General features: G+C 44.4%; 1 protein-coding gene across 1 annotated transcript; it reads right to left on the bottom strand.

Moving 5' to 3' along the window:
- Positions 1-3,851: 3,851 nt before the first annotated feature.
- On the bottom strand, positions 3,852-13,731 carry ARPC3 (actin related protein 2/3 complex subunit 3). The gene is made up of 7 exons (XM_060785488.2): positions 13,576-13,731; positions 9,181-9,280; positions 8,398-8,474; positions 6,892-6,960; positions 5,642-5,768; positions 5,304-5,398; positions 3,852-4,131 (listed from the first exon to the last, which is right to left on the bottom strand). Exons 1-7 carry the CDS (start codon positions 13,579-13,581, stop codon positions 4,069-4,071), a joined length of 537 nt encoding a protein of 178 aa, XP_060641471.1. The 5' UTR covers positions 13,582-13,731; the 3' UTR covers positions 3,852-4,068.
- Between the last annotated feature and the right edge of the window lie 2,390 nt (positions 13,732-16,121).

Below are 16,121 nucleotides of genomic sequence, written 5' to 3'. Positions count from 1 at the left end.
GTATACCGCCGTTTCTCAGCCTAGCCGGCGACTCAACGCGGTTTACAACAACTTATAACAAACAACAGTATACAGTTTAAAAACATAAAAACACAATCCACAGTACATATATCAATAAACAATCCAATTCATCTCTTGACTAAAATCGCGATCCAGTTTCGTCGTCCAAATTGCCAGTCCTTCAATCAATTACACTTATTGCACTGAGTTAACCGAACGTCTGCTCGAACATCCAGGTTTTTAGTCTTTTCCGGAAAACCATCAATGAGGGGGCTGATCTTACCTCCATGGGGAGGGCGTTCCATAGCCGCGGGGCCACCACAGAAAAGGCCCTGTCCCTCGTCCCCGCCAGCCGCACCTGTGAAGCAGGCGGGATAGAGAGCAGCCCCCCCCCCAGAAGATCTTAGGGTCCTGGTGGGCTGATAGGCCGAGATACGTTCGGATAGGTAAGTTGGGCCAGAACCGTTTAGGGCTTTAAAGGCCAACGGCAGCACTTTGAATTGAGCCCGGTAGCAAATCGGCAGCCAGTGGAGCTGGTGCAGCAGAGGAGTTGTATGCTCCCTGCGCTCCGCTCCAGTTAGTATCATGGCTGCCGAGCGTTGGACTAACTGGAGCTTCCGGGCCGTCTTCAAAGGCAACCCCACATAGAGAGCGTTGCAGTAGTCTAAACGGGATGTAACCAGAGCATGGACTACCGTGGCCAAGTCAGACTTCCCAAGGTACGGGCGCAGTTGGCGCACGAGTTTTAACTGTTCCCTTCCACACAGCCATGTAACCCAGAATATCTGGCAGAAAATCCAACAATATCTGTTCTGAACTGGGTTATCTGAGCCCACACTCAGATAATGTGAGGTATTACTCAGCTGTGTGGGAAGGGCCTCAATGCTATGAGACCATGGCAGAGGTAGCTTGATAGGGAAGGCTTAAGACCTTTAGCACCTTGGTATCCCTACGGATGTCCCGGTTCTCAAACACTCTCTGCTTCATTTGGAAAAATGCTGCACTCACAGAGCTCAGGCGGTGTTGTATTTCGGTGTCAGTGTTGACTTTTGTGGAGAGGTGGCTGCCAAGTAGCAGAAATGGTCAACTCTAATGTTACACCATTAAGCTGTATTTCTGGCATTGGAGAGGGATTGGCCGGTGACTGCTGGAAGAGCACTTTGTTTATAAAGCTATTGTCCTCCCAACCCTGCTATACGCCTGTGAGACATGGACTGTCTACAGACATCACATGCACCTCCTAGAATGATTCCATCAGCGTTGCCACTGAAAAATCCTGCAAATCTCTTGTGAAGATAAGTGGACAAATGTCAGCATGCTGGAAGAAGCAAAGACCACCTGCATTGAAGCGATGGTCCTCCACCATCAACTCCACTGGACCGGCCACGTTGTCTGGATGCCCGACCACTGTCTCCCAAAGCAATTGTTCTATTCCGAACTCAAGAACGGAAAGCGGAATGTTGGTGGGCAGGAAATGAGATTTAAAGATGGGCTGAAAGCCAACCTTAAAAACTCTGGCATAGATACTGAGAACTGGGAAGCCCTGGCCCTTGAGCACTCCTGCTGGAGGTCAGCTGTGACCAGCAGTGCTGTAGAGTTTGAAGAGGCATGAATGGAGGGCGAAAGAGAAATGTGCCAAGAGGAAGGCGAGTCAAGCCAACCCCGACCGGGACCACCTTCCACCTAGAAACCGATGCCCTCACTGCAGAAGATGCAGGTCTAGAATAGGGCTCCACAGTCACTTACGGACCTACCACCAGTACACTGATCTTGGAAGACAATCCTACTCAGACAACGAAGAATTGCCTAAGTAAGTAAATTAAGACCTTGTAGAATCATAGGCCCCTTCCACACAGCTGAATAAAATCTCACATTATCTGCTTTAGCTGGAATATATAGCAGTGTGGACTCAGATAACCCAGTTCAAAACAGATATCGTGGGATTTTCTGCCCTGATATTCTGGGTTATAAAGCTGTTTGGAAGGGCCCAAAGAATCCTAGAGTTGGAAGAAACCTCATGGGCCATCCATCCAACCACTTTCCGCCAAGAAGCAGGAAAATTGCATTCAAAGCAGCTCCGACAGATGGCCATCCAGCCTCTGCTTAAAAGCCTTCAAAAAAGAAGCCTCGACCATATCCAGAGCAGAGAGTTCCACTGCTGAACAGCTCTTACTGTCAGGAAGTTCTTCACAAAGGGAAAAAAGGACAACCCAAACAATTACTGTCTGGTCAGCCTCATGTTGATACCAGGCAAAATTCTGGAAAAGATCGTTAAGGAAGTGGACTGCAAATACTTAGAAAGGAATGCAGTCATCGCTAATAGCCAACACGGATTTATCAAAAAACAAGTCATGCCAGACTAATCTGATCTCTTTTTTCAATAGACTTACAAGCTGGTAGATGAAGGGAATGCCTTATCTGGATTTCAGGAAGGCCTTCCTTGGACAAGGTCCCCCGTGACCTTCTGGCAAACAAACTAGTCCAATGTGAGCTAAGCAAAACTACGGTTAGCTGGATCTGTAATTTATTAAATAACAAATCCAGCGAGTGATTCTCCCTAAAAGCTTCCTCTTCATCCTGGAAAGAAGTGACAAGTGGAGTGCCAGCAGCAGGCTTCCATCCTGGGCCCCGTCCTGTTCAGCACCTTTATTAATGACTTTGATGAAGGGTTAGAAGGCATGATCGTCAGGTTTGCAGACAGGACCAAATTGTTAGGGATAGCCAATACTTCAGAACAGGAGCAGAATTCAAAATGATCTTAACAGATTAGAGAGATGAATGGCCAAAACTAACAAAAGGAAGTTCAACAGAGACAAATCCAAGATACCTCATTTAGGCAGAAAAAATGAAATGCAAAGATACAGAATGGGGGACACCTGGCTCAACAGCAGAACATATGAAAAAGATCTTGAGAGTTCTCATGGACAGGAAGGTGAACATGAATCAACAATATCACGTGGTGGCTAAAAAAAGCCAATGGGATTTTGGCCTGCATCAGTAGGAGTCTAGTGCCTAGATCCAGGGAAGTCATGCTCCCCCTCTCTTCTGCCTTGGTCAGACCACACCTGTGTCCAATTCTGGGCACTGCAATTGAAGGGAGATGCTGACTCTAAGCTGGAATGTGTCCAGAGGAGGGTGACTAAAATGATTAAGGGTCTGGAGAACAAGCCCTATGAGGAGTGGCTCAAAGAGCAGGGCATGTTTATCCTGCAGAAGAGAAGGTTGAGAGGAGACATGATGATGGCTATGTATAAAGATGTGAGGGGAAGTCATAGGCAGGAGGGAGCAAGCTTGTTTTTTGCTGCCCTGGAGACTAGGATGCAATGGAACAATGGCTTTAAACTACAGGAAAGGAGAATCCAGCTGAACATAAGAACACCCTAACTGTGAGAGCTGTTCAACAGTGGAACTCTCTGCCCCGGAGTGTGGTGGAGGCTCTTTCTTTGGAGGCTTTGAAACAGAGGCTGGATGGCCATCTGTTGGGGGTGCTTTGAATGCGATTTTCCTGCTTCTTGGATGGACTAGATGGCCCACAAGGTCTCTTCCACCTCTATTATTCTATATATTCCAATTCAAAGCAGATATTGTGGGATTTCCTTTCTTGATATTCTGGGTTATATGGCTGCATGGAAGGGCCCTTAGTTATCTCTGGCATGAGTGATCTTGTCCTGTTCTAGCCTTGGGTGGGGATGTAGAAGATAGATTTTAAAAAGGGAGATACAAATGGAAATAAAGGAAGCCAGGCCTTAGAACTGCCCCCCCCCCCCCCCCGGGTCTTTAAGCAAGGCAGTTCTTGTCCTTCTAGATTATGGCCAAGGGAGTTGTCAAATGCAAGGACAGACAAAACAACGTGAGAACCCACTTCTTTTTATTGTCATTGATCAACCCCTTCAGTTCAACAAGACACGCCCATGATTATTGCTCCCTTTTTTTTCTTTCCAAGGTGACTTTTTTTTCCTATTCATGGAAGCACGTAATTGCGTGTGGTAGAAAACATTGTAAAAGAAAGGCAAAATTTATACATCCAGAAGTGAAGCACGTTGATTTCTCAAGTCGCAGGTTCCGTCCTCACTGCCCTGGACCCGACAGGCTCTTGTTCATGAACTGCCTCTTCACAAAACAGGTCCACCACTAGGAGCCAGAAGGAAATGAAACCAAGATGTCAAAGCAAAGGGAAAGGCAGCCCTTAGGGTTTCCCCTAGAACAGTTGTTTGCAAAAGACACCAAGTTCCCATGGTAAATGGCACCCTGGTATCCACTTCTAGCCTATTTGATGGAAATGAAAATCACTACTTATCATGACAGCTGGTCTAAGCAAATTCAAAGGGCTGAAAGCCAAACCCTATGAGGAGCAGCTTAGGGAGCTTGGGATGTTTAGTTTAGGGAAGAAAAGGCTAATGGAGGGAGTCCTGAGAGCCATGTTTAAATATTTGAAAGGAGGTCATAAGGAAGAGAAAGCAGGATGGAGACTAGGACTCAGTGGAGCCATGGGTTCAAACTGCAAGGAAGGAGATCCTATATAAACATTAGGTCAGAGCTGTTCAACAGGGAAATATCCTGCTGCCTTAAAGTGTGATGAAGTCTCCTCTGGAAGTTTTTCAACAGAGGCTGGATGGCAATTTTTCGGGAAAGCTTTGGCTGTGCCTTCCTGCATAGCAGAAAGGGGGTGGACTGGATGGCTCTTCCAACCCTATGATTCCAAGCAATAAATACTGCCAAGGATCGTCATAAATATATAACGACAACACGCAACAACAACAGAAGGGGAGATGGGGGTTTTTTTTAAGCAAGGAAACCACTTGCCTTCCTCATTTAAGAGATGAGACAAAGTTTACTCATACATTTCAAATAGGCAACCTCAAGCCACTGAAGTGATTTAGGTAAAAGGTAAAAGTTTTCCCCTGACATTAAATCCAGTCGTGTCCAACTCTGGGAGTTGGTGCTCATCTCCATTTCTAAGCTGAAGAACCAGCATTGTCTGTAGACATCTCCAAGGTCATGTAGCTGGCATGAAGCGCCGTTACCTTCCCACCGGAGCGGTACCAATTGATCTCACATTTGCATGTTTTCAAACTGCTAGGTTGGCAGAAGCTGGGGCTAACAGCACGAGCTCACCCGCTGCCTGGATTCGAAGCTGCGATCTTTTGGTCAGCCAGTTCAGCAGCTCAGTACTTTAACCCACTGTGCCACCAGTGACTTACAAAGTTCCAATTAAAATGCAATGTTTTAGGGTTTTTGTAGAATAGAGAGAAAGCATCCGATGCTTCGGCAGAGCAAAGTCACAAGTGAGATCCACCTCTTACCTTGCTAGGTTTGTCACTCTGGGGATCGAAGACCTTTTCGCAAAGCCTCAGGCCTGTTTCTTGCCTCAGCTGCTGTAAGTAGGCTCTCATGATTTCTGAAAGCAGAAAGAATTGCAGCCAGCTGAGATCATGATAGCTCTCATTCACTCTGGCATGTACCTCATTTTGAAAAAAATCAATCTTCAAGCAGGGGCATACAGAACACAAATAGGCTGTTCCTATGCCAACTTGCTTTACAATAGACCCCAAAGAACACCGTACTCTTCAAGGTCAATACATTGAAAATTGAGCCGTGCTGCTTTCTCCACCTGCGGTCCTCGCTGCCGCATCCCGCTTACCTTCCTCTTGCTTGTTTATGGGCCTGGCATAGAGAGCGTTCAGTGGGAAGCCTGGCTCTCCAGGGATCGGGAAGTTGGTGATTCCTAATGTATACATCTCTTTCTCTCCTTGGCCCTTGGCATTGCACTGGAGGCAAAAGAAAGCAGAAGAGGAGATCAACAACGGATGCCAATATGGGTTGGGGAAAAAACATGGAAAGCCACAAATTTGCCTTGGTGTTTTATGCTACTAGAATTGCCAGCTAATGAAACAGTTAGTTAGAAATTAATATTCCAACTTTTGCTTGACAGAGGACTGAACACAGCTTATATAGGTTGTTGTAGGTTTTTCGGGCTGTATGGCCATGTTCTAGAAGCATTCTCTCCTGACGTTTCGCCTGCATCTATGGCAGGCATCTCAGAGGTTGTGAGGTCTGTTGGAAACTGGAAAAATGGGTTTATATATCTGTGGAAAGTCCAGGGTGGGAGAAAGAACTCTTGTCTGTTGAAGCTAGGTGTGAATGTTTCCATTGGCCACCTTGATTAGCATTTGATGGCCTGATAGTTTTTAAGTGTGGCTTGTTACTGCCTGGGGGAATCCTTTGTTGAGAGGTGATCATCTGTTCCTTATTGTTTCTTGTCTGGAGGTCCCCTGTGTTTGAATTTTGTTCTTTATTTACTATTTGACAATACATAGAGCTTATATAACAAGAATGCAAACAGAGTTTTCCTCCCCAGAAGGGTTTAACAGTGCAACTCTATACAGATACCCCTCAGAGTAAGTCAAGGGACATAAGTCCAATGGTAGCTTTGGGTTCTCAGGGCTCAAGCAGAATAGAAAATGGCATTAATGGTTATGTCTTCGAACACTCTTCTTGAGAAAAAGACTCATAAAACATACAGCAGGCCTTGCAATGTTCAAAATCACAAATATTACATAAATATGGGTGTCTTTCTTATCCACTATTTTCCCTCTAACCGGAACCACAATAATTTCAAAACACTACCAGAGCAAGCACATTTTATACATTTACTAAACTGAAAATAATTGCTCAATCCAAAAAAGTACACAGAACCACAAACGACTTCGCGATCAACAGTTGCACAGTGTGGCACCAGACTCTAGTTAGAGAAAAAAATAACGTACATCCTTCCAAAAGCTTAATCAACAGATTTTAACAGGGTTTTTTTTTTTTTTTTGCCTGTTTGAAAAACATACTCCCCAGTTGAAAGCAACAAACCAACCCAAATGAAACCTCCAGCTCCCTTACCTTTTGTAGTTTTTTCAAGCACTCTGAAATGTAGAGTGTGACATAGATCAATGTTCGGTCAGCCTCATTCTGAAATTAAAGGAATACATCCAATTGGCTCATGGGAACAGCTGAGATCTCCACCCCATGTCCTGAATTTGTCATTGTTGCCAGAATTTGGTTGAATTTATAGTTTCCTCCCACTTTTCTGGCAGCTTTAGGCCCCTTCCACACAACTGTGTAAAATCCACATTTAACTAGATTATCTGGCAGTGTGGACTCAGATAAACTAGTTCAAAGCAGATATTGTGGATTATCTGCTTTGATATTCTGGGTTATATAGTTGTGTGGAAGGGCCCTTAGAAAGAGATCAAACCAGTCTTTCCCAAACCAGGATCTTTCAGATGCATTAGACCAGGCATGGACAAGCTTCAGCCCTCCAAGTGATTTGCACTTCAATTCCTACAATTTGGCTGTTAGGAATTGTAGGAATTGAAGTCCAAAACACTCGGAGGGCCTAAGTTTGCCTATGCCTGTGTTAAATTCCCATCATCCATACTGGCTAGAAGAGATGGGAATTTTAGCTCATGTGAAAAGGATTATTTTGGAGAAATTGCCAACATTTCTTAAAGCCTGTGTATGTCCACTGTAATAAAGTGGGAAGAGGCTTACATGGGATTTTTGCCTCATTTCGCAGGGCTCTTCATCAGTGACATGTTTTTGGATTTCTCTTATTTTGGGACCCGCCTACCTGCGTGACCGCATCACTGTGTACGAACCCATGCAATCTCTTCGATCATCTGGAGAGGCCCTGCTCGTGCTCCCGCCTCCATCGCAAGCGCGATTGGTGGGGACGAGGGACAGGGCCTTCTTGGTGGTGGCCCCTCGACTCTGGAACTCACTCCCCAGGGATATCAGACATGCCCCAACGTTGGCAGTCTTTAGGAAGAGCCTGAAAATGTGGTTGTTCCAGTGTGCCTCCCCAGAATGGGAAAACTCTTAGCAATATGTCCTCAAATGCACTTTAATATTGATTTAGGATTGTCTGCAAGCCCTCATCTTTCTTTGAAAACCCTATCCTAGCTTACCTACCAGAATAAGGAAACTCCCAGCAATATGTCCCTAAACACATATTAGTGATCTAGGATTGTCTGCACGCTCTATCCCTCTCCAAAATTTCTATCCTGTTTATAAGTCACCTGGTCACACACAGCATTATTTTTTAAATTTGTAATTAGTACATTTGGCCCTGCCATAGGTTTTTAAACATCGTTGTGTTATTGTTAATGTTTATTGCTATTTTCTGTTTATGAGTTTTATTTTATTTATTGTTTGTATTACTGTTGCTATTGTTTTATTGTTGTATTGTGGGCTCGGCCTCATGTAAGCCGCACCAAGTCCCTTGGGGAGATGGTAGCGGGGTACAAATAAAGTTATTATTATTATTATTATTATTATCTTATTTTTCATTCACTTTGATGCCACTTCCAAGAACAATCGGAAGTCCCTTTGCCTGCACCCTCTTACCTTGATTTCATAATTTTTAAAGAAGACGTTGGCTTTGAAGTAACAGATGGCTTCATCAATGATGTCCATATCCTTTGCTATCAAGGGAGGAAGAGAAGCACAATGCGTTGGCAAGGAATATGAACAATGGCATTTAGGTATACACTTAAAGGGAGATTGATGCAAAGAGGGCAAAACAGCCAACCATCATCCCCTGTCTTGTATCAGATTCCCTCCATTTATTTGGGGGGGAAGGGGTGCTCCGTTTGATGCCCTTTAAGTCAAGGGTAAGAAACTTGTAGCTTCCTGGATATTTTTGGAATGCAATTCCCATCATCCCTCACCAATTTCAAGGCTGCTGGTAAATGCAGTCTAACAATACCTTGGCCGCAAAACAATATCAAGAATAATAATAATAATATAAAATAATAATGTAAAATACTGTACTACTACTAATAGTATACTAATAATACAATATAAAATAATAATAATAATAATAATAATAATAATAATGATGATGATGATGATGATACTTGTTACTTGTACCCGGCTTTCCTCAGAGCACCTTACAAGATGGTTAAAACAGATGGATAAAATATAATACTATTTAAATATATATATTCCAATACACATAACACAAATTGACACTTTTGCTAATAAAATGCCAGTTGAAACTTTGCAAAGCACCCTAGCATCTTACATCTGAAGTGATTTTGAGTAGTTTACTTCGTGATCATTAGGAAGTTATAATGATTTTTCCAATATGTAGATATTTCAAAGGCGATCTGAAAGCTGCCAACTTACTTTCTCTGGGCGCTGGCCCTTTAAACTGACTCTTAATTGGAAGCAAAGCCATATTTCCAATCAGTTTGGTGTCTGAATCCATCAGAGTAGAGTGATAGGCCTGTGAGAGAGAAATGAAAGGTCAGCAGTGGAGGGAAAAAAAATCAAAAGTTCCAATGGTGTAAAGTGCATTAATTCTCCAGTTTAGATGCACTCCTTGGTTACGGAAATTTCGCATTCAAAGTCCATTTGACTCATACGCTTTTTGATGCTATGTACAGTATTACGCACATTATCTGCAGGGATACGTTTCCTTGGCAACTGGGAACCATGAATAGCAATCTATTTAGGGATGAATAATTTCCATTGGAAGTTACAACGGAATCCTGCTGGAGGACCTAGACAATTCCTAGAGAAGAACACATTTTGTTCAATGAAGGTTGGTTACTGTCCTGTGGTCATAAGAGTCATACTAGACAAAGATCTGTTCAAGCTTTGGGACAATAAGCAACTAGTTTATTTCTTTTTCTCCCCCTGTTTTGGATTCCTTGTATGTATTTTATTAATCAAATCACTGTGTTCAGTTCTTTTAGATATTTATAACTGGTGATTTGGCCGGTCTTTTTATGGAGATGAGCTGCCTTGGACTCAGATGTCAAAGGGAAGTGTATCAATGGGAGAAATCACAGCATGAAACGCAAATCAGTTTTGACTATAAATCACATTCTGTGTTTATTGCGTTTAAACTTTTGTTTCACATATTTTAATCGGTGCTTTATGGATGTGTTGTAACTACGTCATACCCCACTGTAAGCCACATGGAGAGGTGGATAATAAATACATCATGATGATGATGATGATAATAGGAAATGACAAGGGATATGCTCATGTTTTACAACTGATTAATATGTTTAATTCTATTCCAGTATTTTGCTCCATCAACATTTAACATTTATACAAATGATCAGCCACTGCCAGAAGGGACAGAGAGTTTCATCTATGCTGACGATCTTGTCATCACTGCTCAAGCAGGGAGCTTTGAGATGGTTGAACAGAAGCTCTTCAAAGCTTTAGGTGCTCTTATTCTCTATTACAGGCAAAACCAGGTGATTCCTAATCCATCTAAAACATAGATATGTGCTTTTCATCTTAAGAACAGACAAGCATCTCAAGCTCTGAGGATTACCTGGGAAGGAACCCCACTGGAGCATTGCAGCACACCCAAATACCTGGGGGTCACTCTGGACCGTGCTCTGACCTACAAGAAGCACTGCTTAAATATCAAGCAAAAAGTGGGTGCTATAAACAATGTCATACGATAGCTGACTGGCACAACTTGGGGATCACAACCAGACACAGTGAAGACATCTGCCCTTGTGCTTTAGTATTCTGCTGCTGAGTACACATGTTCTCACCATGCTAAAACAGTGGATGTGGCTCTTAATGAGACATACTGCATTATCACAGGATGTCTGCACCCTACACCACTGGAGAAATTACATTGTTTAGCCAGTACCGCACCACCTGACATCCGCCAGGAAGTAGCAGCCAATAATGAAAGGACAAAGGCAATGACATCTCTGGCCCATCCCCTGTTTGGATATCAGCCAACATGCAAACACCTTAAATCAAGAAATAGTTTTCGAAGATCTACAGAGATACTCGCAGGAACACCTCAGCAAGCAAGAGTCCAAAAGTGGCAGGCTAAAATCCATGGCTGATACCAAAGGAGAGACTCCCTTCTGGGCACACAGAAGACTGGGCGACTTGGAAGGCGCTGAACAGACTGTGCTCCTGAACCACGAGAGGCAGAGCCAACCTTAAGAAATGGGGCCACAAAATGGAGTCCACGACATGTGAGTGTGGAGAAGAGAAAACCACAGACCACCTATTACAATGCAGTCTGAGCCCTGCCACATGCACAATGGAGGACCTTCTCATAGCAACACCAAGGGCACTCCAAGTGGCCAGGTACTGGTCAAAGGACATTCATATACTGCCAAGATTCTAAATTGTGTGTGTGTGTGTGTTTATAAATACATTACAATGGTACCCTTGGTTTGCTCCTGATATGATAAATAAAATTATAATATTTACATGTCGTAGATTTTAAATTGCATAGTTTTGTCAAGTTGTGACCCGCCTGGCGTCTCAGTCAAGAGATAAAAGCAGGAAATAATAATAACAATAATAATAATAATAATAATAATACCACCAGGAAACAACAAGGGATATGTTCATTTCTTACGACTGATTTGTATGATTAATTCTATTCTAATATGTATGCATTGTAGATTTTAAATTGCATTGATTTTTCATGCTGTGAGCTGCCTGGCATCTCGGTCAAGAGATAAAAGCAGGAAATAATAGCAATAATAATAATATTTATAATTGTTATTATTTGAAGAAGCACCACAGAGCTATTACTTAGCTCTATTGGACTGCCATGGCTCAATGAGATTGGATCCTGGGAGTTATAGTTTGAAAACTGGGGTAGCTTTCCCTGCCAAAGAGGGCTGCTGTCTCATCAAATTAGAAACCCCAGAATTCCATAGCTTTGAGCCATGGCAGTTCAAGTAGCACCAAACTAGATTATTTCCACAGTGTAGATGCACCCAAAGCCAGTGCCTGAAATGCAAGATGTTGGTAGACTGTGACTCCCATCTTCTCAAGTCAAGAGACAATATTTTACCAGGTCAAGAAAGACAATCTTCTCAAGCCAGGCATATATCCAGCCACTTCAACTCCTCTGTGCCTCTATTTCGGCTATTACCAGCCGATCAAGTGGATTCAGGCCATTCATCTTAAGGAGCAAATGCAAGAGCAAAGCAAAGTCATCTCTATTATTTTTTCTTTTTTTTTTTTTGAAAAAAAATACTCCAATTAATTCTGCCATTTGTGGCAAGACTTCAAAACAATTTAGAGTAATGATGACTCTAATAAATAAGAAGAAAAGACTCTAGGTACATAAGTACAATAAAGCGATACTCGAAAAAGGATGTACAAAGGAAATGGGGAAAGGAGAGCCAGATAAGCCTCGGACTGGAGTCAGAAACACAGAAAGACAAGACAAGCTGATGCCACAACCAAGAAGGCGCTGCATTACCATCACAATGGAAGGCACTTCAAAACCAATTTTCCAAGAAGACTCAATATAAGAGAATTACAAGGGGTGCTGGGGTATCGAGTCAGATTTTTTGTTCAAAGCCAATTTTGCCATAGCCTTTTAGTAATAACACCTAACACAGAAAAATCTCGAGTTCGACACTTCTTGGAGTGCCATGGCTGAGTGTGACGGGATCCTGGGAGTTGTAGTTTTCCAAGGCCTGCCAAAGAGGGTGGCTGACTCTCCAAACTACGCCTCCCAGGCTCAAGTGGTCTCAAACCACATCCATCCCACAGTGGAGATCCATCAAGTGCTGCGGGATTCGGGTTCGAATCCTCCCATTGTTTGGTTTCCCCCCCAAAATCAGCCTTGCCTGACAGCCAGTGTCGCCTGACTTCCCTCTTGAAACCATATAAGGAAGTTTCCCCCGCGGCTGACATTTGAAGTCCCAGCCTTTTGGGACAGACCCGAAACAACAGCCTTTGGGGACAGGTGGCCTTGGGGACAGCAGCTCCCATCATCCCCAGCTGTTTTCAAGATCCGAAATCCCCAAGCTGGTCACTGGGTACATTACTAAAAGAAACCTTTTTACCCATCTCTCAATATAATATAATATAAATTATATTATAACAATATATTATAATAATATAATATAACAATAATATAATATAATAGGGGAGGGGAAAGGCTTTATGGATGGATTTGGAGGCATAAAATGTTGGGATCTGTATTTGTCAGTGTTCAAATAAGCGGATGCAAACCAGTTTGGGGAAAATTGTAGAGACACCAAAAAAAAAAAGGAAAGCAACAAATCCACTATCTATTTCTCTCTATATACACATACATACATACACACAAATACAAATAGAGAGGTCTGTAGTTTCGACCTATAATGTATGTTGTCTAGCTTGACATGCAATGGTTGTGAAGCATGTCTGAGTGTATGTATAAACAGGGACTGCTATTGTATATTTATTTGTGCCCTTTTTGTGTTCAGAAAAGTAATTTAAAATATTGGGGGGGGGGGGCAGAAAGTCCCAAGCTGGGGGGAAATAGACCTGGGAAAGAGAAGTCTGTTGGGTGCTACAGAAGTCCTACCAACCCAAAAAATCATCCTCACCCTCACCCCAACCTTGCTTCCAGCAGGGCAGCCATTGGGCAGGCTCCCATCTCGCTCCCGTCTGGGCCCCTTTGGGTCTGAAGCTAGTGGCTCTCTTGGGCCAGTTGGGAGTCCCAGCATCCACCTCCACCTCCACCCCCAAGCGATGGGACTTGAGATCCCCAAGGATCCATCCCCCCCTGCCCCTTACCGGCATTTTGGGAAGCACTTGATGGGAGCCGGAGAGGACAGGCTCTTCCTTCTCAGCCCGCCAGGCAGCCAAACGCGCCCTCCTCCCTTCCTGCCTGCCAGCCTTCCTTCCTCTTCCACCCAAAGCAGGAAGGGCGGGGCCCGGCAGGAGCGGAGGCAGTGGCTTCGTTGGTCAGGAGGGGGCGCCCGAGAGCAAGGCCCACGAAGAGGCCCGCTGGCTTTCAGCGCCGCGTGGAGTTCCCTGGCTCCCTGGGACTTGTAGTTCCCCAAGGTCTCGAGTCTCCTCTGCCCAAAGGGAGCTTCTCCAATAGCAAATGTACAGTTTGACCACTTCAATAGCCCTGGCTCAGTTCCCTGGGAGTTGTAGTCCCCCAAGGTCTCGAGCCTCCTCTGCCCAAAGGGAGCTTCTCCAATAGCAAATGTACAGTTTGACCACTTCAGCCCTGGTTCATTGCTCTGAGTTGTAGTTTCCCAAGGTCTTGAGCCTCCTCTGCCCAAAAGGAGCTTCTACAAGAGCAAATTTACAGTTTGACCACTTCAACTGCCCTGGCTCTGTGCTTTGGAAGCTGTAGTTCCCCAAGGTCTTGAGACTCCTCTGCCCAAACCACTTCAGCCCAGGCTCTGTGCTCTGGGAGTTGTAGTTCCCCAAGGTCTCAAGCCTCCTCTGCCCACATCACTTCAATGGCCCAGCCTCTGTGCTCTGAGAGTTGTAGTTCCCCAAGGCCTCGAGCCTCCTCTGCCCAAAGGGAGCTTCTGCAATAGCAAATGTACAGTTTGACCACTTCAACAGCACTGGCTCAGTGCTCTGGGAGTTGTAGTTCCCCAAGGTCTCGAGCCTCCTCTACCCAAAGGGAGCTTCTGCAATAGCAAATTTACAGTTTGACCCTTGCCTTCCCACTGAATTGGTACCTATTGATCTACTCACTCTTGCATGTTTTCAAACTGCTAGGTTGGCAGAATCTAGACCTAACAGTGGAAGCTCACCCCGCTCCCTGGATTCAAACCGCCAACCATTTGTTCAGCAAGTTCAGCAGCTCAGTGGATTAACCCTCTGCGTAATCAGGAGCCCCACAGCACTCCATGCTGTCATGCTGGCTGCATAACCCTTGAGGTGTGTACGGACAACACCAGCTCTTTGGCTTAAAAATGGAGATGAGACCACTCCCAGATTTGGACACGACTAGACTTAATGTCAGGATAAACCTTTACCTTTAACAGTTTGACTATTTCAACAGCCTCTAGGAGTTGTAGTTTCCTAAGGTCCCGAGCCTCCTCTGCCCAAAGGGACCTTCTACAGTGGTGAATTAACACAGTTTAACAACTTCAACTGTCTTGGCTCAGTGCTCTGCAAACCTGGGAGTTATAGTTTCCAAAGTATTGTCGAGGACACCCCCCCCCTCCCCCTTGAGCAAAATATTGATATAGTTGGCACCGCAGCGAGGAGTTCCACAGGTGACGGGAGCTCTTTTAGTTTCAAAAATCAATTTTTGCGAATGATCAGCGGTCTGGAGGAGGTTAGCAGCAGCTACCAGTGCCCAGGAGACTTATCTGCAGCCTTCTCCCCCACCCCCCACCCCCCATATGATTAGTTATCTTGTCGTTTACCCTTCAGTAAAAGGGTTATCCTTAGCTTTTGCTTCCTTGTCTTTTCTTTCGCTCTACTGAGTCTTTTCTTTCCACTCCCGCATTTCACAGCCGGCCCAGCAGCCGCTTGGGCCACATGGCCCACTTGGCCCCCATGGCCTCCCCAGCCCTGGAATCAATGCTCTCCTCGTCTCGAAGCTCCCTTTGGGCAGAGGAGGCTTGAGACCTTGGGAAACTACAACTACCAGGTTTGCAGAGCACTGAGGCAAGACATTTTAGCCGGTCAAACTGTGTTAATTCAGTATTGTAAGAGCTTCCTTTGGCAGAGGAGGCTCAAGACCTTGGGAAACGACAACACCCAGAGCACTGAGCCAGGGCTGTTGAAGTGGTCAAATTGTGTTAATTCGCTATTGTAGAAGCTCCCTCTGGGCAGAGGAGGCTTGTGAACTTTTGAAATAGAGCAATTTAAATGGCCGCAGATAATGTGATCCAGGCCATGGATAGGGAAACCTGAAGCACTGATACCAAAGTGGCCACAGAATTAATCAATCAGTCTAGTATAGAGTTTGTGTATTGTTTCTTGTTTCAATACAAATCTTCTATCTATACATATGATAAAATTGATGTGTATGTGGCAGGGGTGTCCCCTTACACACACAGCCTCCCAATTTAACCCACAGTGCTGAGGAGCCACTCAAAGCACTCCTTCCAAGGACATTTCAGGTTATGGTGGGTGCCATGAACATGTCTCCCAACCCCTGCCAATGTTCTCCACAAACACCATACTGCCTACCACCCAAGTTAAGGCTTCAATTTGGGGACAATTTCATCCTAGATGTTGTTTTTTTCCTCCAGAATGGACATCCCAGGGTTCCTTACTTTTTCCATTGCTGTGGAATTTGCATGACCATGCCCACTTTCTCTCCCTTATCCCTTTCCTATGGCACACAGCAAACAGCAACT

The sequence above is a fragment of the Anolis sagrei genome, chromosome X, assembly GCF_037176765.1.
Source record: "Anolis sagrei isolate rAnoSag1 chromosome X, rAnoSag1.mat, whole genome shotgun sequence".
NCBI lineage: Eukaryota > Metazoa > Chordata > Lepidosauria > Squamata > Dactyloidae > Anolis > Anolis sagrei.
This window is presented reverse-complemented; position numbering and strand designations above follow the sequence as displayed.

Bases quoted from the DNA above. Each gene is read 5' to 3' on its own strand.
- ARPC3 (XM_060785488.2), bottom strand. The intron at 5,399-5,641 runs GTAAGCGGGATG...TTCTGCTTTCAG, and splicing joins CATAAACAAGCAAGAGGAAG to AAATCATGAGAGCCTACTTA. The intron at 4,132-5,303 runs GTAAGAGGTGGA...TCTGGCTCCTAG, and splicing joins AGAGTGACAAACCTAGCAAG to TGGTGGACCTGTTTTGTGAA.